This window comes from Microchirus variegatus, assembly GCF_963457635.1.
Source record: "Microchirus variegatus genome assembly, chromosome: 3".
NCBI lineage: Eukaryota > Metazoa > Chordata > Actinopteri > Pleuronectiformes > Soleidae > Microchirus > Microchirus variegatus.
In genome coordinates, this window is record NC_139804.1 from 27,638,220 (window position 1) to 27,665,349 (window position 27,130).

The 27,130-nt window shown below is 41.7% G+C and overlaps 1 protein-coding gene across 3 annotated transcripts in view; it reads left to right on the top strand.

Annotated features, from left to right (window-relative positions):
• Positions 1 to 1,932: 1,932 nt before the first annotated feature.
• The window catches only part of gria4a (glutamate receptor, ionotropic, AMPA 4a), a gene marked incomplete at both ends in the record, with an annotated part of 108,190 nt that continues 82,992 nt past the window's right edge, over positions 1,933 to 27,130 (top strand). For all 3 annotated transcript variants that reach the window (XM_083886687.1, XM_083886688.1, XM_083886686.1), the window contains 2 exons: positions 1,933 to 2,026; positions 4,480 to 4,638. In XM_083886687.1, the coding sequence (XP_083742813.1) occupies positions 1,933 to 2,026; positions 4,480 to 4,638 (253 nt within the window). The remainder of the gene's footprint in view (positions 2,027 to 4,479; positions 4,639 to 27,130) is intronic.

Below are 27,130 nucleotides of genomic sequence, written 5' to 3' on the forward strand. Positions count from 1 at the left end.
CTGTGCTCTCCGTGTGTGCAGAACTCGGTGTGAGAACAGTGTGGAGCCTGTTCTCTCCCCCATCACCCCCTCACCCTGCTGCCAGCATGTGTCACAGTTTGATTTCAGCACCATGGACAGAGTCTCTCAGTCTGCTGAGGGAAAAAGGAAGTTTAAAAACACAAAGTGTTGTTTAAAAGTCCACACTAGGACATCAACACGTGTGTGTGGTATGTTATCGTGTCTTCCATCAATAGTTGATCCTAAAAGCATGTCTCTAAAGTCTTTAGTTCACTGCATTATCTGCTATTTGGTTCATAAAATCAAATTAAACACCATCACTGTATTATGGAATCTCGTTTTGTGTTTATTCAGCAGCCCTGTCTAGAAATTTGAAAACAAAAAATGCTTTGTAAAACTCTAAGAAACGTTGAACTCGCCCTTTCCCAAGCCCCCCCCCCCCCCCCAGCCTGTGTGATTTATGTTCTGCAGTGGACCGGGAAAACCCCCTAAGAGACGGACAGACCGCATCTTTCACTGGGACAACCGTGAAGCATCCCTTTCGTTTTGCCATCTGTAAAAATGAAAGTGTGCTCTCCACCGTGTAACTACGCGCGAACCCCAGACCGTCTGTCAATTTTACCGACCTGCTATCGGCAGCATAGATAAAATGATTCCGGGAGGAATTACGACTACAACATAATGAACTCTAACAGAATATAGCTCAAGCTGTGATTCTTTTTTTTTCACCCCTTCTTCACAGTTTTATGTTCTCGCACATAACAGCTCACTGTTCTTTTCTCTCTCTTTTTTTTTTTTGATCTGTGTCGTTGAGTGATCGCACTTTATTTCTTGTCCATCTCTTCCACCGCACCTTCCACCCCTTTCCCTGCCTGACCAGATGTTTGCGCTCATAAGGTCGTGATGTTGAAATAACGATGATTTCTAGCGGATCCCAAGGGCGCCATCATCAGTGTCCTGCGGCTGTAATGTGGCCCGATGTCCCCTCTCTCTGTCAGCTGTCCTGCATGCTGCTGCTGCTGCTGCTGCTGCTGTGGCGGGACAAACACGAGTGGAGTGAACCAATGCGCCAGGACGTTTACGCGCAGGCAGAGCGTCTCTGTCGCTCTCACTTTAATCACCATGAAAACGCATCAAATCAGTGTTGATCACTTCAAACACTGATAGTGAAAATGCTCATGTTGGGGGGAGCAGGGGGTTGGGGGGGGGGGGGGGGGGGGTGCGTTTGGAGATTGATGGAATACTGAGAGGTTCAATATTCCGTCAAGTGCACACGAAGACCACTACCGCGGATTGTCATTTGCGCGCAAAGACGCACGCGCAATCCATTTCTGAAGGGCTTGTTCCTCCAAGTCCGAGTTGACCAAGCGTTATCAGTGAGAATTCAGTGTTACAGCAAGTTAGAGACGACAGACTGGGAAGACAGTGATGAGGAGGGAGGAAAGCGACACACATCATCTCAATGAGAAAGAGAGAGAGAGCGGAGAGATACATGTGTGAGTGGAAGAGGGAGAGAGGGGTAGAGAGACGGGGATGCGCATGTCCAGTTCCTCCATGCAGACTGTTTTTTTTCAGTTCGCCAATCACACACACTCTCTCTCTCTCTCTCTCTCTCTCTCTCTCTCTCTCTCTCTCTCTCTCTCTCTCTCTCTCTCTCTCGTATGTGCATGTGCACCGGGCGCATACTTCTCTTCTGAGCGGGCACTGCAGGGGAAGAAACGAACGAACCCACCATGGAATAGGAATAACTGCTGGACAAAACGGGCAAAGACAGCCTCTCTCATCTTTATTCCCCCCTTCTTTTCCCTGACACCCCCTTTTTTCTCTTTTTGTCTCGCATCCCCCTTTCTGCCTCTCTCAATGTCTCTCAACAGTTTCTGAAGGGATTGAAGGAATAAGGCAAAAAAAAAAAAAAAAAAAAGATTTTCAAAAATGAGGATTATTATTTTGTCTTGGCACTTTCTCTGGGTGCTTTCCACCCTTTGGGAGGTGGCGACGGGGGCTTTCCCCAGCTCAGTGCAGATAGGTAAGTTGGATGATTACTGATTTTACGCACGGACACTCAGATTTAACACACTGCGCCGAATATCAGTGGGCTTACAGCAGAAACATCAGTCACAGAGAAGAGGGGAGTGCACCGGGACAACTGAGGCACCACAACACAGATGCCAAACTCAATAAATGGATGCAAAGATCATAGATCAGAGCACATAATGATAAAACATCTTCCCTCTCTTCTCTTCATCCTCATCCTTCAATTATTCTGTATCCCAGATATTTCACACCTCATGTCACTCGTCTGGTTTAAAAATGCACAGTAACTCTACTTCATCTATGCTGTATGAGTGGATTCTGGACTCATGGGTGTTTTAGACCCTTGTTGCCTTCTAGTCTGCTTTTTTCACTGTTTAGATACTGCAGTACTCTCTCTCTCTCCCCCCACCCCCCCCCCCCCCTCTCTGTGTGTCAGTGCTGGGGAAACCTGTTTTTTTTTGTCCATCTCATACATAAAGTTTGCAGAATCCAAGACATTGATCACCATTGGTTTGCTCAGTGCCTATGGACCATGTACATAAAATATCGCTCTACCCCCCCCCCCCCCTCCTCTCCCCCTCTCTGTCTTGCACACACACACACACATTCCCACAAGCATGTGAGTGATAATGAATGCACTGCATCACTCCTTGTGGGGGGCAGCTGGGAGGTCCTATAATGAAATCCAGCTCCTTGACTCTTGTCTCCCTACAGCTGCCAATAAACTTAATGCTAAATATTTTCCTCATTGTCACTCTCTCTCTCACACACACACACACACACACACAGTGGGCTCGCACATGCCTCCATAAAACATAAACATACATTCACATGCATGTACAGCACTGATACGCGGGGCATGCACATGACGTGTGCACACAGCGGACATGTATGCGTGCACATGCATAATGCACCGTACAAAGCATACGTGCTCATGCAGAAGAAGACACACACATTCATACTTGATGTCTGTTGTCTGTGTCTGTTAAACACTCACACTCTATGTGTACACTCCGTCGTTCTCTGGGCTCTTAGGCAGGCAGTTCACTTGAGGAGTTTATTTGCATATCTGCATTGCACACGAGTCTAATATCAGTGGAGGCAGAGGCGACGTCTTTTCACCAACACAGATTCAAATGTTAGTGGAATTTCTTGGAGCGCCTGGTGCAGTATGGGACATGGCCATGTGTGTGAGTGTGTCAGTGTCGGTGTGTGTGTGTGCACTCTGAGGTGTGGAATTCTACCCTAAAACAGGATCTCCAAGCCTTAACAGAAGACTGTGAAATACGCTGTGTGGCTACCGTTTAATGCAAATTATGCTTTTGAACATTCACTATACATGCTTAATACGTGAGGTCTTGTTTCATATTTTGCTGTGATCTACGCAGAGAGAACGCAAACAAAAACACTTGCAGTACACATACACACACGGATATGAGTGGCATGCCTAGACTTGACGGCCTGCATGGTAATCTCAGTCTGACTAAGTTAAACTCACATCGCACCGGACATCAGTTTACCGTCGTCCAGATGAAGCGACCTGTCAGTCAGGTGTTGGCAAAGCAAACAAACGTTCATTTACACAAACGCAACAACTTAACCCAACAGCTAATGAAGTGTTAAAGCCGACGATGACCTTTAATCAGGGATACAGTCGGGTTTGTCATGCTTCAGGTCTCGTTAAGGATCAAACGTTGCGTCTGTCATTTTAAGCTAAGACATTTTGACCAAACGGCGTCTGAACTTTTGTGCATTATTCTCCGTATAATCACTGCACTGATGTCACACATTCAATGTCAAGTTAAACATGTGTTATTTAGTTCCTGCATGATTTGCCAGTCTCCTTTTTCTCTCCTTACCTCCTCCTCCTCCAACTCTTTGAGCTCTTTTATGTTACATTCTCTGCATCGTATCATCATTTCTCTTCCCTTCTATTCCTTTTCTGTCAGGAAGACAATATTGAGGGATATTCTCCTTTTAAAGGCCAACTGACACTTAGCACTCACCTCCCCCTCACTTTCTTTTCCATGACCCGTGCTCCTCCTTTATTTATCCAACATTTTGGATTTGGCTTCCCTCCTCTGATTTCTTTTATATCCTCTCCAGCTCATTATCTCTTTGACTGCCTTCCTGTCAGCTCGGTTGTTTCTCTTTTATTCTCTCTCTTTGTCTTTCTTCAGTTGCATCAATGAAATGAACAGTGTGTTTGCTAGTCATGTTTATGAGTTTAAGAGAAGGAGGATGTGCTGAACGACAAATTACCTCTTGTGACAAACTAATGAAGATCTTTGCTGTTTTCCTCTACTCTCCCTTCTTTTCTTATCTTCTTCCTGACTCCCATACTACCCCCTCTGCCCTACAATAACTCACTTCCTTTACTCTCCATCATGTTCCTCTCCTTCTTGCCCTCCCCCTCTCTCTCTCTCTCTCTCTCTCTCTCTCCAGGCGGGTTGTTCATTAGGAATACAGATCAGGAGTATACAGCATTTCGACTAGCTATCTTCCTTCACAACACCAGCCCTAATGCCACAGAAGCTCCTTTTAACCTGGTCCCGCATGTCGACAACATAGAGACAGCCAACAGCTTTGCTGTCACCAATGCATGTAAGTTTAAAAATGTGTGTGTGAGAGTGAAAGTGATGCTCAAACAAATATGTGCTCTATCTTGCTCTGATGTTTGTTTCCCAGTCTCTATCTGCACTCTGCTCCCCAATGCTGTTGAATAAGAAATGGTTTTACAGAGCTTTCATCGTGTTACAGCAGTTGTCTGTGGTCATCTTTGAACAAAGTGTTGTTTTTGGGAATATGGAGTTTGATGCTGTAATTTAAAGTCAGTGTCATTGACTGATTATGGCACACGTTGTTTTTCCTCATACTTTTGTTCCATACCCTTTTCACATCTATTTCCCCTCAGCACGATTCATCCCATTTGGAAGAAAGATAATGTTACTCAGCAGCTTATTACAGCCATAAAATTAGTCTCCGAACTGTTCCACACAGTGGTGGAAATGAGTCCTTTGTGTTCAGAGCACAGGGGAACTGTTGGTACTTGTGTCTTCTCTGTTTTTTTTTTTGTTTTTTTTTGAAGGATGACAGGTAATCTTTCACCATCCATGTCTGTTTCGCTGAGAAGTGAGATCAATCCTTCATATACACTTTCAGGCTTCGAGGAGGTCTTTATGATGTTTGCACTGGCAAGTCAGTGCTAACAAGGCTGCTGTGGGCAGCTAGCAGAAGTGCTCAACATTCAGTAGTTGCCTGTGTATTCAAATTGAAAAAGCGTCACGGAATGAGATGGATTTATCACAGTGACCATTGTTATTATTTTGATTACAGTACAGGTGTTATTCGTGCTGGTGTCTTTGCCTGTCGCATTTATACCAGTGCACGTTGGGTCAGCTGCAAGGTTGTCAGCTGGTGCCAACGTTCACCGATGTTTCCCGCCCTACCCAGTGCATCTCCTGATGGGAAGGATGCAGTAACTAGATGGGGCCGATCCCGAAAAACTGTCCCTTCTGTGTAGCCACAGCAAAAATGTAGTCTTCTCCACCTCCACCAGCTCTTTGATGGCCCTCTGTGAGTTCGCCCCTGTAGTCCCTGCTGCACAAAACACTTGGATTGCTGACTCTGCCACAAAACCCTTGCAACTAACTTTCACTGGGTGAATATTTTCACGCCAGCCAGCCACTCTGCACTTTTCTGCCAGCAGCTCAGAGTACTTGAGGCTCTTGAGCTCATGTGCTGGAGGTCCTCCGTCCCATGGAACTGTGAGATCGATGCTGAGGAGGACACTCTTGGCAGATGTGGACCACATCACGACATCTGTTCCGAGGCTTGTTTGTGCGATCTCAGCGAGGAAAACAAGCTCCCTCCCCAGATCGACACGCATCTCCCGTAGCGTTCCAGATGTGAGCAGCGACAAAGATGTGGTCGATCCCACTGCTATCTTCTGTTGGTTCTCTCCTGGCTTCACCAAGGCAGCGTGTAGCTGCTGTTGGTTTGAAGAATTGTTAGCCCCACTTCTCCAACAGCTCTGCCAACTTCTGTGTCAGTGCAGCGTTGCATCCTGACAGGATGTGCTGGGAGCCAGTGTTGCTGCTGCTGTTGCTGCAAAGTGTGTGCTTCTCCTTCCTCCCAAACCACTGAGAGAAAGATTCCGGAGCATGGAAGAGCCTTGACCAGGTAGTTCTCCTGCTCCATCGATGTGACCTCCTCCAGAACTATTATCTTTCTCTGCTCCCTTGGGTTTGGGGCATAAGGGAGTAGGTTTGTAGAATTTCTCAGCTGCTCACCTGTGCACTTCCAGCAATTTCTTTGTATTGCCTGCTGAAGCTGTTTTTTAGACTCTCACAGCTCCATAACCAGCCAGGTCTTCTCCTGTTTGTATAAGGGAATGTATTGGGTACTGTTTTTTTTTTTACCAAAGAAGCCAGACTTAGCTACCAGTGGGCTAGCTATACCTACTCACTTTCTGATTTCAGGCCCCCTAAAGGCTGCTGTTCATTTGTGTAATTTTGCTCACAGTGACTGAAATCCATTTTCAAAATGACTCCAACAGTGTATACGTCTCTCTGTAGTAGTTTACAATAGTGATTGGTCTGGTTATTGGTCTCCTCTGTCCCCCATTTTTCCTTTCATCCCAACCGGTCGAGGCAGATGGCCACACATCTTCGAGTCTGATTCTGTCAGAGATTTATTCTTTCCACTGCTGCCTAGTGATTGCTCATTTCAACTGTTGGGGTTCTCTGCTCTCCATGATGTCTTGTACAGTGCCTTGAGATAATGTATGTTATGATTTGGCGCTATACAAATAAAATTGTGTTAGATCATAAATAATGAAAGAATAAAATTATCCAACAATATCACCATTTTTTGCAAGGAAAATAAGATGCAGTTCTGATTTTAACAACATCCTCTTTGTATATAAACGTACACATATGTTCTCTTTTTGCACTGTGGTGTGCATTTCTTCACAATGACTAGACTTTCTTTTCCTTATGATGATACTGTTGGCTGTTGGAAGAGGATTAAAATAACTGCACTGATCACTTTGCCTGCACTAACCCCGACCCATAATGAAAATGAGTTAACTGATCATATTATTATTCTCTTAACTCCCAGGACCGCTGAATGTCCTGTCTCTAGCATCTTTCTCACGATTGCTGCGCTGCAACTGTCTGTGTCTTCACTTGACAGAACAAGATTGGTTATTTGCTTTCCGACATCGTCTGCGTGACACTGGCAAAAGTTGCAGTAATCCGAATGCCTTTAATGTGATTAGATGCGTGTGTGTGTGTGTGGGGGGGGGGGGGGGGGGGGGGTGTATGTGTGTGTGTGTGCGTGCTTGTGAGTGTTTTCCCCAGTGTGTTTATGTTCGAGATGGCAACAGTCTCTACAGGATACCCTCTGTGCAATTCTCTAGCTCATCTACTTCCTGTTGAGAGGAGTGTGTGCAATAATGTCACTGCATGAGATGCAATGAAGGATGATGATCGACCTGATCTTTTTTTTTATGTTAGTCAGGAAGCTGTTTCTGAAATATAAAAGTGAAGTATTGGAGTTCATTTTGATGACCATTACATACGATGAGATTTCTTGTGTGGTTGTATTGTCCTGACCATGTCATGTTGTGTCATGACATATTGTGCCGTCTTATTGTTGTGACGTTTTCAAGCTATAGTACAATATTTTACCCCCTCACCTCATTTGACAGCATGGCCACACTCAAAAAGATACAATACAAAGCAATACTTCATCCTATTATATCAATAATGTTTAACAGGATTCTGTAAACGTCCCAAGGTACCAAACTAAAAAAAAGCCCTTCTGTTTAACAAGGTAATGAAAAGAGCAAAAATCCATCCATCCATCTTCTACCGCTTTATCCTCCACATGAGGGTCGCGGGGGCTGCTGTGCCAATCTCAGCTGACATAGAGCGATAGGCGGGACAGTTCGCCAGTCCGTCACAGGGACACACATAGAGACAATCCACAATGTCCAATTTACTGTTTACTAATCCCCATAGTGCATGTCTTTGGACTGTGGGAGGAAACCGGAGAACCCAGAGAAACCCCCCTCACACACACACACACACAGGGAGAACACGCAAACTCCATGCAGAAAGGCCCTTGTTCAGACCAGGTCCCGAATCCGGGTCTTTAGTGCTAATGCTAACCACTACACCGACCGTGTGCAACCCAGAGCAAAAATCAATCAATAAATAAAAATAGTTCTCAAATTCAATAAGGGACGTTTGTTGTCTTCCACATTAACCTACATGAATCAACAATCGATGATTACAAAGTTAGTAATCCAGTCACCCCCTCCCAGCCCAAAATCACATCACATTCTCCGTCTACTGACAAAGTGAGTGACACATACTGAAAAAAACACATCTTGTGGCTTTATTATGTTAGAGCAGGAGTAGGATTTTTTTGTTGTTGTTCCCAGTAATGGCAAAATGGGTGTGCTGAAGAGAAAAGGTTAGACACAATCATTTCTGAGGGCCAAAAAACAAGCCAGCAGATGTTTTATATTATTCCCAATGCAAGCACTGACAGCAGATATGTTACAGTGGTTGTCAGAATCCTTGCTCTCACTTTGTACTCCTATTCTTATTTCAGCTGCAGTATATCCAGTTTAACCCCAGTGACCTGTCAGTGCTTTAGTTATAACAAAATCATGCTGTGATGTGTGCGCGATATCTCGACTGTTTCCCTCTGGCAGAATGGGGCATCCATAAAAAGATGGGAGTCTTGAGTTATAAGATAACAGGCAGTGCGAACATCACAGTTCCTATAAGAAGAACGGCATCTACAGAGTTTATATGTGGCACTGTCAGATCCTAAAGAATAGAATACATTTTCTTATTCACTTTAAGAAAAACAAAGCTAGGAGTCATTTGTTATTGTCATTAAAAGACAGTCTGACACAAACAAACATACACAGGTACTGGACCTTGGGTGTCATAGAGCTTCTTGATCTCTACAGGCAACACATACTTTTTTTTCTATATGTCTCTCTCATCTCTGTTTTTATACACCCTCCCTTGTTGCCGGCATCTCCTCCTCAGTCTCATTCCTCCACTCCTTTATCCAAAGTCATGTTTTCCAGTCCATCTTCCCTTCACAGGCGTGGTGAATGGCTCTCTAAATTACTTCCTGACACTTGCTCCGGATGCTTAGCAATGCGCTGAATTAGAATAGGGAATTCTGCTCGTGACCTTGGCTATTTCCTCTCACTCGCTAGTATTCAGGGAGCGTGAACGGATCATAAAAAAATCCCTGATCCCCATTGTTTTCCCCATTCGCTGTGGAATACGACCCTTTTTTTCTCACTGGTTCACATATTCACATTATCCTCTGCTGCTGTCTATCTTTCTTTGTCTTTGTTGCTTCTTTTGTGCATGCACATACCTCTTTTTTCTGTTTTTGTGGCATGTCGATGTGTATATGTGTGTACTGTACTTTCCTGCTTTTGTGTCTTTTTGATGTACCTCTGCCAGAGAAGCACAGTATTCCACTGGCTGTGTTTACTGGCGCATAGAAAATAATGCACATGAATCAGCACAACCAAAAGCTATTTAGTGAACTTGGTGTGGGTGTGTGTGTGCGTGCATGTGCAGTGACATTTAACTCCATATGAAATGCATGCGCGCACACTTGCGGTGTCACTGAGGTGTAGATAAAGAACGTGACTGTGCGCCGTCAAAAGCAAAGTCTGCTGAAACAGTGTGATGAAGACAGACTGAGAGAGATTATGTGAATTAAGGACAGCAGGGCTAGAAATGATTTGTTTTATTGCAAAGAAGTGTTTATGCCTGATTTGTGGTGAGCTGATGACAATTATGATTATGTGCTGCCATGGCTGTGAATGCAATTCTTGATATGTGGGATGTAACCCCTATTTTTTCCAAAGCATTTCGTAACTTTGTCAGTCTAATCAGATGAAATGCTGTTCTATTCTATTCTATAATGTACAGCAGTGATTATAATCATGATGGTGTGTGGTGTTGTGGTTAAGAATGGTTGATTATTGCAACCATGCATAACCTCATTTGTCATCCAGAGTTAACATAGATTGCCCCCTATAATGAATCATTCACAAATCAATACAGTTTATGTATTATTGACTGCCACAGATTGCATTTAGATGAAGGCTGCACCTGATTATCTTTGCAGCCTGACTGAGTTGTCAGGCACTTAGAGTCAGAAGAGTTCTGTCCCTCGTAATTTGGGGTTATGGACAAAATGAACTCCGAGATGTGGTGGGAAAATAACAATCTCAGTCAGGTTTAGGGCCTCACATTTTGGACAAACGGCAAACGGAACCAGTGTGTGAGAATTAGTAACATCTAAAGGTGAGACTGCAGATTGTCTCTCTTCCTCAAGTGAATTAGGGAACTACAGTGGCCTTCACATAGTGGAAATGGTGTCGTTCTTTTTTGTATTTGTGTAGTAAGCTTCTCCTTCAAATGTGAAACACACCCTCTGGCTGATTTGTCCATTCTGTTCTGCTGTAGAAACACGGCAGCACAAGATGACGTTTGTAAAGCAGAGCCCTAACCTAAAGTACATTAACATTTATATTTTAAAGACATTATACATACATAACTTTCTTATGGGTAGTATATGCAATTTCCAATATACCCTCCTAAATGTTACACACTGGACTTTTACAATGACGTGGATACACCAACTTTCATGTAACATAGATGGTGCCCCTACACTCTTAGAAATAAAAGTGCTAAGTAGAACCATATAAGGTTCTTTGGCTTGTTCCTCATAGGGGAACCCTTTTTGATTCCAGGTAGAACCTTTTTATAAAGGTTCCACCAATAACCCTTTCAAAACCCTTTATTCAGAAAGGGTTTTTAAAGGGTTCTCTAGATCAAAATGGTTCATACTGGAACCATTAGTGTTGCCAAGAACCCTTGAAAAACCCTTTCTTTGGGAAAGGGTTTTTCAGAAGCAAATGGTTCCAGGTAGAACCTCAGCCCTTGTAGAAGGACCCTTTTGGAGCCTTTATTTCTAAGAGTGTATTTGTTTGGAGTATGAATTTGACATTTTGTCCAATTCACATGCATTGTCCCTTTAACAAACATCTTACCTTGACACACACACTTAAAGTGTTCATCTGAGTTCAAGCATGGACATTCCTTCGTGAGATTTTGATCAAATTTGCGACTCCGCAGCACACACGCTCTCACACATACATTCCCCGATACAGTCACACATTGATTTGTAAACCTGTCCATATACTGTATATTCAAACTTCCTAGCATTGCATTGTGCCTTTTCCTACCTCACTTCTTTCAATAAGCAGCTCAGTTTTATGGCCTTGCACAATCATCTCGTAGAAGGTTTGAGATGCTCAATAAAAGCACTGTACCGTCGTCTTTATTGTTGACATTTGCGTGGTTATATGGCCCCTTAATGGACACACTGAGGGAGATAGAAGGGAATGGTATCCAAAATTGTGACAAGTAATAGAGACTCATACATTTAAGCAACATACTGAAGTGCAGGATGACTCTGACGGGGGCCTAAATGCATTTCCTGGCATCAAGATATATTTGGATATCTGGTTCAGTTTAACTGCGTAGTAATAATAGATCAATTTAAAACTTTTCTCATTCGCAGGCGGCTTCACCGGGGCATTGTTTGCCAAGTCACCAGTTAGTAATTTCAGTGCCTTATCGTAGTGTTAACAAAACACAGCGAAACAGCAACACCATGGTGCATTGCAGCTGTATGATCTTGTATACATAGCGTACTCCATATGATGAATCCTGTGCCTGCGAGCTGTGGAGACGGCAGTGCCACTCATCAAAAGGGTTCAAAGCTGCCTCTTGAATCAAATGGTTCTTATTTCGTCAAAGTCAAGTTAACCTCTCGAGAAGCAGAAAAAAATATGGACTCTTTTTAAGGACAGTATTTTCTTTTTCTTACATTTGAAGAGTTTCTCTGAGTGTAATGACACACGAACGCCTTGGTTGGCTTATGAAGTAAATCTAACTCTATTACGACATTAATTCAGATTTTTCCTACATAAGGTGTTAATACGTGCTTAATATTGACTAATAAAGGGCTAGTAGGGTTAGTAAGCGCCTAGTTAATGGTGAATATGTGTCCCTTAATCTAATAAGTTACCAAAAACACTTTCTACTCCAATAATTTCCTAATTTATGGTGCATCTATTATCACAAGATGGCAACAGCAGCAAGCATTTAGTTAGTGAAATACATCTGTGTTTGCAAAAGTGATGACATTTCTTTGAATGCATCATGTTAGCCACTCCTGTTAGCTCAACATGCTGTGGACCCTGCATTACTTATACTAGCTCTTATGTGCTGGAGTTTAGAATATTCAAATATGTGATGAATAATCCTGTTTACAATGTAAAGAGAATTGTTGCTTGAAACCCCCATCCCTAGTAAGGACTGGGGCAGTCATTCATTTTAGCATGTTTTCTCATAATCAACGAATGAATGAAAAAAATGCAATTTGTGCAGTTCGTCAGTTGTGTTAGAAATGAAGAGGAATCCGATTGTGCAGAGAATTATCTTGGTTTGTGAGTCATCAGAAAACATCTCGAGTTACTCGCTTATGTTTTTTTTTGTTGTTTCAGCAGCATGAACTTGAAACCCTTCTCTTGTAACAAGGTCAAGTCTCAGATGTCAGCAATGTAAAAAAAAAACAACAACAATCAAGGTTTAAATGTATGTTATTTCAGAAATCCTTCTTGGAGTCCAATGTGGTGACAAAATGTTGCCTGACACCATTTTGGTTGCTTTTACTTCAGGTCAATCAGGACTTAATGTGATTTCACATCACTTGACACAGGTTTGTCTGTCTGCACACATGCTTTTGTGATTAATTACCTCATTAAATCACACTTTTAAAAAAAAAAGAGTTCCTCTAATGACGACCGAATTACTGAACAGTATTGACTGTGTGTGTGCATATCTTTATCGTGGCTCTTGCAAGTGCTCCCGGAGGAATCACTTAGTTGCATCACTTTATTCAAGCCTCAGCATTAATGACCAAACAGCAAGCAATACTGTTAGCTCAAGCAGCGTGTGGCAAAATGAATCTGCACATTTGCTCCAGGTAATCTGATTTCATTTAGTGGTACAATAAAACAGTGTGTCTCACTTCTTTCATTAAAAACTCCACTGCTGCAGTGTAAAACTGACAGCTCACTGCTATAGCATTAGTGAGAGGGTTTTTTTAAGGACAGTAAATATTCTTGCTTTCACAGCTAGTGGTGATGCACAGACGGATTATATTATTTAATAATTAGACAGTTGTTGTTCAGTCTTACAATTAAGAAAAAGAGAAAATGTCTCTACTGACAGGACTCCCCATCTTTTAATCTTTACACTCGCTGTACACTCGCTGTTCACCACCAAATGACACATTAGTGAAGAGAATGGAGAATTTAGAATTCAGGTTAACACTTAGAACACAGAGCATTCCAGCTGCTTTTTCCCATCACTATGATTAAATGTACACTATAATACATAGGATATAAGAATGTGCAATATAGGGTGTCTTATATTCTTTCTTTTTTTTTCAGCACAACCTAGGCAATTTTCACCAATTATATAAGCAAAAACTACTCAAAATGTTTAAACTGAATACCCCCAGGATGTCCATATAAGGAGTTGTAAATTATTCCTACTGCAATTTGCACTAAAGTTTAAGAGCCTAAAAAGTGCATAAAATAATAGATATCATGCATTGAAAGAATCATGCTAAATCTTTGAAACTGAAACTCTGAAACTGGTCTAGTGTTGCCAAGCAATATTAACTATTAGAGAGTAAAATCAACAAAAAAACAAACATTTAAACCAGTCATTAGCTACAACATTAAAACCGATAATTGGTTTTAGACTTGTGGCAGATGCTTTTATTTTTACTCTCACAACAACGCTAGTTATGAGTTCTAATCAGGGTTTAAAATTCAAGTGCCACTGTGCTGACACAGCTTAAGACGGGAGGGTTACTTGTGAAAGCCACTTGGTCCGTGGCGTGCACTTTTATTGATTTTATTGCAGCACACTCTCCATCTGGGATCTTGGTCAAAATCAGTCTTTGTAATCGTCTTTGGTGAGCCAGAGATCTTGGAATTTGCATTTACTTTAGTACAATTTTATGGGATCTGTACTTTACTCGTGTATCATTTTTGGGGAGAACTCATGACTTAATTCAAGTGCAGTTGAGAGACAAATATTGTACTCATTGTACCCAATAGATTTTTATCCATAACCATGTCCATAACCGTTCTTCTTCTTCTAAAAAACAAAACCAAACATCTCCATGGTCAGATTTAGTTGAGAGATGAAACCATGGACGAAACAATGGAAGAAGACGCAGTAGGTCCATCCCAGGAATCGCCAGACTATTTCAATTCTCTGAACAAGTTGATATAATAGTGTTCGCTTCAAGTGTTTGCTGTGTATACCAAAACAAAACATCACCACTTACAATAATTAAAGGTGCATTATGTAATAAATCTAAAGCATCTGGCCATAAAATCCTCCTAATATGTCACAGATACTCAGAAATAATGTTCATATAACATACTGAACTCAACAACAACAACACTACAGCCAAAATATTTGCATAAAAAAATCTACCAATCATTGCAGTCAGTAGAGTCTCAGCTGCCGAGCAACCACGGGTGCCAGTTACGTCTGAGCTGTAATGGCGGCGAAAACGATACCTAAAAGACCTCGGTATTTTAAGTTTTGATGTAGTAACCGTTTTTGGCCACATTCTTACATATGGCGCCTTTAATCTTCCAACTTGAGGAAGCATGTCGAGGTGCGTACATTAAACATCGTTTCTATACATAAATTAAATGTTTAGAAAATGTACTCTTGTACTCTTGATACTCAAGTACTTTTAAAAACAAGCACTTCAGTACTTTTACTTAAGTAGACATTTGACTGTAGTACTTTTACTTGTACTTGAGTAAAATTTAGCAAGGGGTCCCTGTACTTTTACTCAAGTAATGAAGCTGTGTACTCTGTCCGCCTCTGTGCTTGACGTTACGCGCTCATTGTTCTGCATGGAATCTCGGGTCAACGTTTAAGAGAGACAGTGGACAGTGTCCACAGCACTGCGGGTAATTACAACTCAGAGTTTGTTCTCCTAGTCTATCAGGCAATGCAGGGCGCATGAAACAGGAGGCAGCGTATAACAAATAATGGAGACATTTACCCAAATATCAACATCACTTCTTTCTTGCACAAAATTCAAGCACATTCAATGACCAATGTCTATTTAGGGCAAAGTCCTAGGTCCAGGTCAGTGTTAAACAGTCATAATAAACAGTGGGTAATGATATTATTACACTACGCCTCACTGTGAACTCTATGTTCCCTCAAGGTAATCCGACTTCACATAGATAAAAGGCAGGCTGTGTCTCTTGAACACATGCTGGCCCATACCTGCACACTTGCACATACACACAAACACACCCCAGCACACACATTAGAGCCTCTTCTTGTCTAATGAGTTTCATTAAGACCCTCTATTTTCCCTCTGGGCATGATAGCTCTACTGTAAACAGAAAAAAAATGTCTGTTTCCTCTTTTGTGTTTGTTTTTCATACTCTGTAGTTTGGAAGATGAAAAGCATGAGAAGGGATGACAGTGGATTTTAAGTGTTACGCACCGCCGTAGCAAAACACAGGGGTGATTATAGTGAATGGCGCACTGCTCCCTGTAATTGTGGCTGTGACGTCCTTTTGTTCTTCTTCAGTCTTCGGCTTAGCTGCTGTTGTTTTCACGATCTGATCAAAGGGTTTCCATTTGCAGGAACTTGTTGTTTTTTTTTTTTTACACTTGTTAGCACACACATGCGCATGCATATAGTGACAAAATATTTGTGTTTTTTCCTGCTTTTTAGCCTTTTGACTTTCTGAATATGTTGTAAATTAAACTGTTTTTGCTTGACATTCCACTCCTAATTCTGCTAATCACCATACTGTTGCAGTCTATATATGTATATATATAGATATATATATATATATATCTATATATATGTGTGTGTGTATATATATATATGTGTGTGTGTATATATATATATACATATATATGTATACACACACCTTCTTCGCATGTTTCCATGGATTTATGGTGCGATGAAAGGAAGGGCATTAGTTAATATTGATGAGTGCTGCCACTCTGGTCTTTCTCACTGAGGCTCACTTAGAGATGAGAGGCATGACCTTTACACACACACACACATGTGCGCACACACACACACGCATACACACGATTTTACCACGTATCAAACAAAAACAACAACAAAGGTTTAGGTCATTAGTTGTGGTGGTATTATGTTCGTAAAAACAGTCATGTTTAAACCCCGAACCGTGAAGCCAACGTCAGAACGCCTTGGAACAATTTCATTTTTTGATTCTGTCTCATTGATATTCTGTCGATGTAAAAGATTCCAAGGTAACGAGCACATAATTCATCACGCACTCAGATGAGAGACAAAGCAGGTAGTGAAACAGCCACACACTGATCAGAGGGGCACCAGGCCTCGTACGAGGAGAGAGAAAGAATGAAAGACTCTCATGAAGGTAGGAGAAAATAATTCATTAATTAGTTAAGCACTCCCTGGCAATTATCATGGGGGAAATACACATGAAGAGGTGAGGAGGGCAGACACACACGAGCACGAACGCAAGCACAAACACACACACACGCGCAAACACACAGACAAACGGTTTCCTCCTGACAGCGTTGGTATTTATCTCCTTACATTTACCAGTGTGTGTGTATGTGTGTGCGCGCGTGCGTGTGTGTGTGTTTCAAAAGTCACATCACGGTTTGCCCACTCACATTCTGTCTTTCTGAGGTAGTGGAGTGCATCACATCACACACACACACACACACACACACACACACACACACACACACACACACACACACACACACACACACACACACACACACACACTATCGATTTGGCTCTTCAGACAGACAGTGATGGATGGACGCTGCCTGGGTTCTATTTTTACCTCTGAGCTCTCTCTCTCTCTCTCTCTCTCTGTGTGTGTGTGTGTGTGTCTGCTTTCTCATCTCACCGAACAGAAAACACGAGGAAAATCACGATACAAAAACCGCAAACTGGTCTCTGTGACTGCGTAAGGAGGATATTTGCAACTAGTCCCCATTCCGATGACGAGCGTGCCTTTTTTCACACCCTGTGGTTTTTCATGCCTGAGCCTCATCTTCTACTCTACTACTTCTGAGGCAGCAGTGAGGCGCACCACCACATGGAAGCACTTGCTAGGAGGTTCCTTGGTATTTTTTCTTCTCTGTGCATGCAGACAGTCGTCACACAGTGAACAGTGATGGAATGTGAGACAGCACCTGAGAAATATTTTAGAAGTATGTTGCTTTTGGTATGCAACTCGTCGGACCTTCACTTCAGCTTGTGAGCATTTGCGAGGCATGTTTTCCTGGAGGTTGACGATAACATGAATAGACTAGAAAAGCACTCAGAGAGTGCAGACCTCCGCCAAGGCAGCTCAGTGCCTACAAAATACACCCTGTCGGTGCACCTGGGTCAGACAGCAAGTGTTGTAACCAGTGATAACATTATGGTTAGACAGCAAGTGTTGTAACCAGTGATAGCATCTACGGATCACGCCCAAAATGTAATCACTTGTTCCTGGACCCATTGTGGACATTTCCTGAAATTTCATCCAAATCCGTCCATAACTTCTCGAGTTATGTTGGTCACTAACAGACAGACAAACAGACAAACAAACTGCGGCTAAAACGTATATACCTCCTGAGGTCAATAACGTAATGGCACGGTTCGGTTTGGTATAGTATGGTACAGTTTGGAATGGTAAAGCCCTGGGTCAGGCTTCCATTTCGGGTTATAGCAGTGAATTTACGCTGTGGTTACGCTGTTTTGACCAGTGCCATGTTGAGGTTTTACACCCAGAAATTCACAGGCATCACCAGCTCCTGGTGTACTTTTGGATGACATCAGCTGTCAGTCACACTGGTGTCCACTTGAATCCGTAGTAGGACCGGTCGTTAAAATCCCTGGAGTATCAGCACATCAGTTGACATGGTTGGAGATGTCATCTGTCTTTCGCCTTTTATCACAATCCACCCTCATCCGAGGCTGGCCCACCACCGGCTGATCAGACCTGGGTGTGTGTCGCACTGGAGGCCCCATACGCTCACTTGACAGCCCACACTGTCTTCTTCCTCTTCAACCACAGCCAGTGGCTACTTCTATCTCCTTGATGGTCCTCTGTTAGGCCTGTCCTCTGATTCCCACTTCCTTCAATAGCCTTGTGGTGGCGCTGGCAGCCCACCTCCACTGGCCACACCATAATGTGCTGTGCTTTATTGTCTGTTTTCACTGAAACGAGGAAGAAAATGTGAATGAAGTTACAAATCAACTGAGGATTCAACAAATTCTCTTTTTGCAATTGAGTCGCCCCCTGGTGGCTATTCAATATATTGTTAATTCCTGTTTAGCATCATCGTAACATCCACATTTTTTTATACCGTCTGTGTACACGCAGTAAACTTTCTTTATTTTTTCTCTCTTTATAACTGAAACACGTCAAATAGTTTAAGGTATGAATTGAATCCAAATGGTTCAAGCTAAGCTGTGGTTATTGATTATGGAATTTCCTCTGTTTACACTTGTCCAATGTTATTAGAAATGTTTCTCCTCAAGCTGAGGCAGGGACAGTATTATCATGTATTCATTATAATACTTGTTCATATGAATTTCAAGTGCATATTCTCCCACTTGATTAAGACCAGGGGATAAAATTATATTTTATTATGTCAAGGGTGGTTAGTCTGGGTGATCATCACAGTGACACACAGTTTCTGTGATGACTCTATTTAGAGAGTACAGGGAAATGCAAACTAGTTGAGCATCCACAGAACCTCTTGGCAGTGCAGGAAGAGTTCATAACAAGGTCAAAACCTTCCCATCTGGGGCCCTTTTGGTTGGAGGAGTCACCAGAGGGTGCTCACTAAATGGGATCACCAACTGCCTGGAGGACTCTACTGCTGTTGTTTTCCCCCCTCTGATTTGTTGTCAAGGTAGAACGTCTAAACTGTTTCTGTTATATTCAAAATTATCATCAGAAAATTAATTTGTTTTTCTCAAATTTGGTCTCTTTTCCCCCTCTGTCCAACCATCCGTGATGCATTTAAATTAAAGGAACTAAATACTGTTCATTAGCAGCTATTAGTGTCTGTTGACTGAGCAGTGGGAGCGAAACACTTCGCTCTGAAGCCAGTGATGCAACAGCTTTCAAAATACAGTCAGTAATTACAAATGCAGCAGTCCCACAGGCGAATGTCAAGTTTTGTCAAGACGGTCTTTCTTTCTCTCTTTCTTTCTTTTTCTTTCTTTCTTTGGAAAAGAGAGGAGATAAATATTACCTCAGACAGCTTTTGGTGTTTCTAAGGCAGTAGGTGAGTCTAGAAAGGAAAGAATTGGGTCAGGAATGTGTTTGGTGTCTGCTTGTGATCAGAGAGTGTGAGAGGGAAAAGAAAAAGACAACACGTTTATCGCTGTATTTATTTATGTGCAGATCTGTGTTGCCATTATAATCACACGTGTCCCCTTGGTGAAAAGCAGACAGCGTGTCACCTTCTGCCTTTTCAAAAAAGGATTATTTTGTTGCTGGTACTATATGCCCGAAAAGGTAGTTATAGTGTCGTGACCGCTGTCACGCAGACCAAGAGCATCAACGATCAGCTCTAAACCCGGGATTATCATGTCAGTTACTCTATCTGTGAATTATTGGCACCAATGCACATGCACTCAAACTCTCTCCCCATCTCATTCATTCACATGAGTACAGATATGCTCTCTTTCTCATTCTCCCACAGGCTCAAGTCCACACATATTCTCTCTCTCTATCACACACACACACATGGTCATACCCTTAAGGGGATGATAGGATGATAGTACAGATGGCATAGTGGAGTAATATTCTCCATATGGGAAGGTAATTTCGTCAGAGCAGTCGCATGGGGAGAAGGAGAGAGGGAGATTAGATCTGCAGAGGGAGAGAGACAGGTTTAGTCTCTGTAGAACATGGCCAAGGGACCATGCAGGACTTCATTTAGTAATGTAGATTAATTGCTGTTTATTTTATAGTAAGTAGATCGTAGTAAAAGTCAAACAGTGTGACACACTCATGACATGTCATGTATACATACATCCGTCATATTTTGGTGGCAATAACATTGGAATGAACCATGTTTATAATCCCCATTAAGGACCAGTCCGATACTGGTCTAAATCAGTGGATCTGATATTGAAAAAGATAAAAGTAACAAGCCATAAGCATGTAAAACATGCACGCATCACATTAAATGCTTCCTCGTCAAGCACAGGCCACTTGCGCCACTGTCATGTGACCAGGATGTGAGTGAAGACTGCATGTGTCTTTCACACTGTTGCAGCATTATGTTTTCTTGTATTGGCTGTTGGTGACTAAGTGGTAATTGCATCAGCTCAAAATGTGTTGTTTCCCCGCACGTTGTTGAAAATGGCTAAAGAGACTTTTATTGGACCGATATTGACGGATACTTGAAGTTGTGATGTGGGTTTCACGACACCAAGAATTGGTTTTGAACCATCAAGTGGAATACCTCAAGACTACGGGAACTGGGAGCACTCACAGTACACAAAAGCGCATGCACAGCTGGAAAATGGGGCGAAAGCTTGGTAAATTGGAGGCACACTGCGTCCAAATAAACAGCTAAAAGCATGTTCCGTGTGCTATGGTTTAATCATGACCCAGACGTAGGGAGGCAATGTTCCTTTTATTACCCTGTAGGCTTGTATTTAACTAGATGCGGCGACAACAGGGAGAGCGTAAACAGGATAAGACTGATGACCTCAGTTAGTATGGTGGTTGGTTGTGGTTGTCACAGTTACCTACAGGCAATAATACCGGGGAGAACGCTGGTGCATTCCTGAGCAGGTGCCTCTGCAAGCTGGATTATGGAGTCAGCACCATGGCTGTGATTGTGACACACAGCGTCTCCACTGGGAATACCAGCTCCAGCCAGGCATACAGGAAAGCCACTGAATTCAAGTAACTACACCTCCTGTAAGGGAGTGAATGCATAAGATATGTACTTTTGTAGTACTTTTTCACTTTTGCAAAGGGTTACAGTAAATCTGATTTCATATTTGGTTCATACCTGGACTAAGTCGTTATTCTGTTAGGGATACCTATTTCTAGAGTCAATGAAAAGCAGGAAATCTCTTTTCTGTTTTTTCTTTTTTGTTTCATCGTCCTTTCTGCCACTCGCCCACTCAACTCTAAACTTGGCGAGCGAGAACTTGCGTAGGTGCAGAGTCAAAATTATTCAAATGAGTGGTTTTTGTGACAACAATCTGAAGTAATTGGGCTCCAATGTGTATTATCTTATTATCTTGTGTATCAGAAGATACGGTGGTGTTTGCACACTCTGGCATGGATATTAAAAACAGTTCAGTCACCGTGTTTAGTTCGACTTTATAAAAACCGACTGTAGATTTTTTTCATTCCCCATCATGTATCTGATATTTGTTTTTCTTTAACGTGAAACAACAACAACAACAAAAAAAAGGAGGACCCCTACAAAAAATAAACCTCTGCTTCATTTCATTGAAAGACTGGGGAGTATGGACTGTACTTTCTTTTTATAGAGCAAATTTATTTTTCATGAGACGACTTCTGCATTTTGAGCTCCCTCGACCTTCTGAGTGTTTGCCCACTGTAGATGCTTTGAACAACTAAGAGAAAAGGAAACGCAGATGACGCAGACAACGAATGGACACACATGACACTAACAACGCATTAAGCGCTGAAACGTGTCTTGTATTATTAACTGTTACAAAAACGCATATTTCCTCTCAGGCACATTGAAGGCGGCAAAAACGCGGTCTTCATTAAATCTGCGTCTGTGCGTTTCTGCATTTGTGCTCACCCGACCATCCATCTCGCGGGTGCTCGTGTCCTGCACATGTCTTTGCACATTCATCTTCATATTTCATGTTGTGTGTGTGTGTGTGTGTAATTGTCTGCCCTGTTTGTTTATGGTTATCTGCACACAAACAGCTTAGCCTCAAGAAAGCAAGAGATTGAGTCATTACCAAACACAGCGCCTGAAAGCTTGATGTGCAGATAAGGCTCTGAATGTGTATCTGCACATGCATGAAGATGTGTCTATGGGGTACAAGTTCAGTGATGTATGTAAGTACTGTTTTTTTTTTACCATGGCCAAATGAATGTGGCAAATCTATCACTATATAATACATGATCACAACACAATCTCAAGGCACTGTACATAGTAAGGCAGAAACCAGGCAGAAACAGACTCAAAGATGTGTAGCCATCTGCCTCGACTGGTTGGGGTGAAAGGAAAAATGCGTGTCACGATCTCGATTGTAAATCGAACATTGAGCTAAACATTTGACAAAGGTGGAATCTAGGATTTAACCACACAGCCCCCACAGTGTTTTGGTTGTAGCCATTGTAGCACGACTACACATCAACTCCTCCCGCTAACCCCCCAAGCTGCTAATAGTAAACATGGCATCTTCTGTTTTGGGTGACACGTTGACCGAAATCGAAACCCCTCCCAAAAGCCGTTGTGTGTCATTGTGTGTCATGCAAGTGTGTGCAGTCCTCAAAATTCAACTCTCACTAAAGCCAAACTAGCGCTATAGTGCTATTTAATCAGCCTTGTGGAACCACACTAGGAACAGGACAGCAGGTCATATCTTACTACAAAGATGTTGCCTTTGCCATGTTTTTTTTGGAGGTCAGAGCAGATTTAGTGGCCTTAACAACAGATTGCTGGACTTTCAGAACAACACAGAGCGACATGACTCTCTGTTGACTCTCTGTTACTGGTTATTGTTATGCATTCATGTTGTTAACAAGTCATTTCAATTTGACAATAAAGCCTCGAGTGTGGTTTATTGCAAACAAAGGATGAGTATTATATCACTCATGACACCATATAGACAATCCAAAATTAAATAAGTTGTCATGACATCCAATGATCCTAGACTAAAGCAGACAAGTCTAAAAATGGCAGATCCATCTGCAGAATAGGATTGAATCGTGGTCTTAAAATCAAAATTCAAATCAAATTGAGGATTTGGAGAATTGTGACACCTCTAGTGACAGAGGAGAGTTGGGGGACAGAAAGGAGGGAGAGGAAGGGAAAGAGGGATGCGAGGAAGAGTCAGAAGAGAGAGACTTGGAGCAATGAAAACATTTATCTAATACAAATTAAAATAAACTATTCATTGAGTCCTGTCATTAAGATGCAAAAGATAATGAGAATATAATTAATGTTGGTTTGAGTATGTGTTATTTCACAATTAAACTGAATATTTGTTACACAGGCTCTGTGGCTAAACCATTAATTAAAAACTGCAGTGGCATTTGTTGCTATTGACGTCTAACCTAAAAAGAAGACAAAAACTGCTTTGCATGTTTTTCTTAATAATTTCTCTGTCAAGGACAAAAGTGTTTCAGACGCACTTTTCTTACCAGGACATACTGGTAACGTGCATCTCTTATTAAGTCAAAGGCAAAATTTCATTTTCTAATGCCAGATGAAAAATAAAACAGATAAATAAAGCACAAATAAAATACACAAATAAAAACATCTTCAGCAGTTTCACTACAAAATAGTCTTCCTCCAGTTTCCTACCGCTAACTTCTGAAGGTGATTATGACCACGATGACTGACAACCTTCATAGACATAGTGTGTGCATTCCTCAGTTTTTCCCTCCTGTTTTGCCGGAGTGTTTTTCACTCACTGACGGCTGCTGCTGCTGCTGCTGCTGCGTTTCACTCAAGATTTGACCTTGATAAAGCCATAATATCCACCTCATTCCTATCCCCCTTAATACCTCGCGTGAATTATGGGGGCGACTTCTGGTGCGTCCTGTCGCTGAAGCAGAACTGGTGTTTCCCATGGTGACTGGACTCTAATCACAGAGAGCGACTGTGAAATGTAACATGTGGGAACATCACTGTGGCACCTGCTGTGATCACAGATCTGTCCTCTTCTGCGCAGTCAATTCTGCGGTGTTAAAGTCACACTAAAAGTGTCAATTTAATACCAATTCTGATTAGGACAAAATGTCCTAATCAGACATATTCACCATTAACGAGGTGCTTGCTAACATGCATATAAATAGCATACTAGCCCTTTATTAGTAAATATTACTAATTAGAGACGTATTAGAGATATTTTTTATCATTTACATCCTTATATTTAAGACTCTGGAGGCCCTATCAGTCAGCAAAGTGTGAAAAAAGATGACTTCCGCACTCATTGGGACACACAATGCGCTAAATTCCTGGAATTGTTGTCTCGCAGAGCTCCGCTTTGCCCGTAAAACAGAGCAAAGGTATCCGAAAACCGGAAACCTGAAAAGTTCTATTCTTGGCTCCACAGTGCAGCACAGAGTCCTACACAAACTTCCAGCCTCGGAGGATTTATCTGTCCAGTTATACATGACGGCAATGTGCCTGCGAGAGTCTGCATATGATCACTTTTCCAAATGCTAACTGCTGTTAGCTCCCAGTAGCCTCTGTGGCTGATGTCATTTCCTGTCCCTTAAGTTTTGTTTTACTTTTTATTAAGGTGGACCTTAAGAGATAGGGTATAATACGACTCCTTTAACACCTTGTGTAGGAAAAATCTTAATTCATGTCGTAATAGAGGTAGAAGGTTATTTGGAATAAGGTGTTTAAACGTGCTTAATGATTACTAATAAAGGGCTAGTATGCTTCTTATATACTGTATCTTAGTAAGCACCTAGTTAAAGGTGAATATGTGTTCCCAGGCTGTTTTACTAAAACCATGCGGTTTCCCAAATAATAATAAATGTAAAGGTGAAATGGGACACAATCTTATTTATTTAAAAGCAGACACATTGTCCCACATCACCAAGCCTGGTTTTGTGTTTCAACACCAGGTGATGTACAAACTGCAGGATGCTCATGTATAGCAGGAACAGCACGATCCCACAGTTACACAGACACCGCCCTCACCACTGCTTTTGGCAACTGGAGAGAACTTACTGTAGCTTACTGCTTGCTGCTTCCGCTTCCGCTCCAGAAGTTCCACCTGGAATAATTTCTCCCATCTTGCCTCCAGGAATAAAGCGGATACTGTACGTTTTTAATGCTGCTCTATTGAATTACCAGGACTCCCCTGTTTGAAGCTGCTCGTCTGTCAGTCATGGCAAAGGCTGGAAAAGCTGTGCCAGTTACATTTGCTCTATCAAGACATGACAGTTATCTGTGATTCATGGAAAAAGGTCCAGGTCTGGACAGCACAGCGTCTGGCTCCGCCATTTTATGACCCCTCGTATACATGTTGTAGCGTCTGTATGGACGTGGGCATCCTGCACATCAATATCTGCATATTAATGGTTACTTAAAAACTAGGGACTGGGTTTATTGCTTAGCTCTCATAAAACTGGTGAGGTGCAGCATTTAAGACAATTGCTTTTGTTCTCTCATCTCAATTAAATTTCATGAACACTTAACTGCTCTGAGACTGTTATTCATTACAACAGTTCACTAATGGTTTTAAATTACTTCTCATATCTATGATGTTCGCAGCTCATAGAATTGATTCTTTAATTGTCACAGTAACTGCCAGCTCATATACCGTATGTACACGACATATGTTCACAGAGAAAGATTTTTACTTGTAGGATCTCATCATTTTTTTTTACTGTCATAGCTTTTGTTGCACCAATTGTTGGTTCTTGTGGAGTGTTGAGGATTTTAAATATCACCGTTTGATGTTGTTGGGAGTATATGATTCTAGCTCTATAATAAAAGTTTTAGCTATGTACACTCAGTTGTGTATAAAGTACCTTAAAGGGATACTTGAGTAAAAAAAAATGACTTTGGTAGAAGTTGAAGTCACTTTTTATAATATTACTTAAGTAAAAGTCTTACGGTTTATGACATTTACTGTACTTAAATATCAAAAGTATTTTTTTCTGATATAAAATGTACTTAAGTTTTAGAAAAGGGGGGAGTTTGGACAAGTTGTCTTTCAATTGGAGGGTTGTGGGTTAAATTCCTGGCTCTGCTATGGTCTATGTGTCCTTGAGTAAGACACTTAACTCCATGTTGAAGCATACGAATGATTGTATGGCAAAACTGTGGCGTGAAGCAGCTCATCGAGACTAGAAAACTCTATATAAATACAGACCATTACCAACTCTTCTTCTGATTTTATAACTGTAACAAATATAGTTAGATTAAATGTAGTGGAGTAAAAGTACGCAAATATTTAGGAAATGTAGTGGGGTAAAATTTGCTAGAAATATAAATTACAAAGTTAAGTACAGATTTGACCTTATGACCTTATTTGTAATCATTTCATCATTGGCCTAAGAACAGTGTTACGGGCGCTGTAAAGGTTGAATTCCTGATTCAAGGGCACCTCGACATTGATCAGTGATCTGACTTTTGACATACTGTGTACTGGCTTAACTCAGCATTGCTTTACTTCGGAATCTAGTACCAGAAATGTATGTAAATGAGAGCTTCACAAAAAGACTAAAATGTAAATGTGATGGAGGGGATAGAGATTAAAAGGCATGCTGCAATTGAAATGAAATGAAACACTTTTTTGAGCCAATTCATTATTGCTTCACCGAGAAAGGGCAACATGAACTTGCACTCATAAACCAAGGAAAGTAGTTTTGGTTCCCTGTTGCGTTGTGTTTTAGAGGTAATTTTAATTACTTATGTTGGCAGTGAAAATGTGTTCTTTTTTGATATTCCGTAGTGTCAGGTTTGAACACAGTGAAGCTGCAGGGATAAATGTGCGACATGATGAGTCTTTAACCACGACACAAACTGTAGTGATGTCTCAAGAATGTAATTATTTTAAACTGGAGTTTAAAAAAAGTAAACCGAAACTTAAGGGACATCAGCCACAGAGGCTACTGAGAGCTAACAGCAGTTTGTATTTGGAAAAGTGATCATTTTCAGGCTCTAGCAGGCACATTGCTGTCATATAT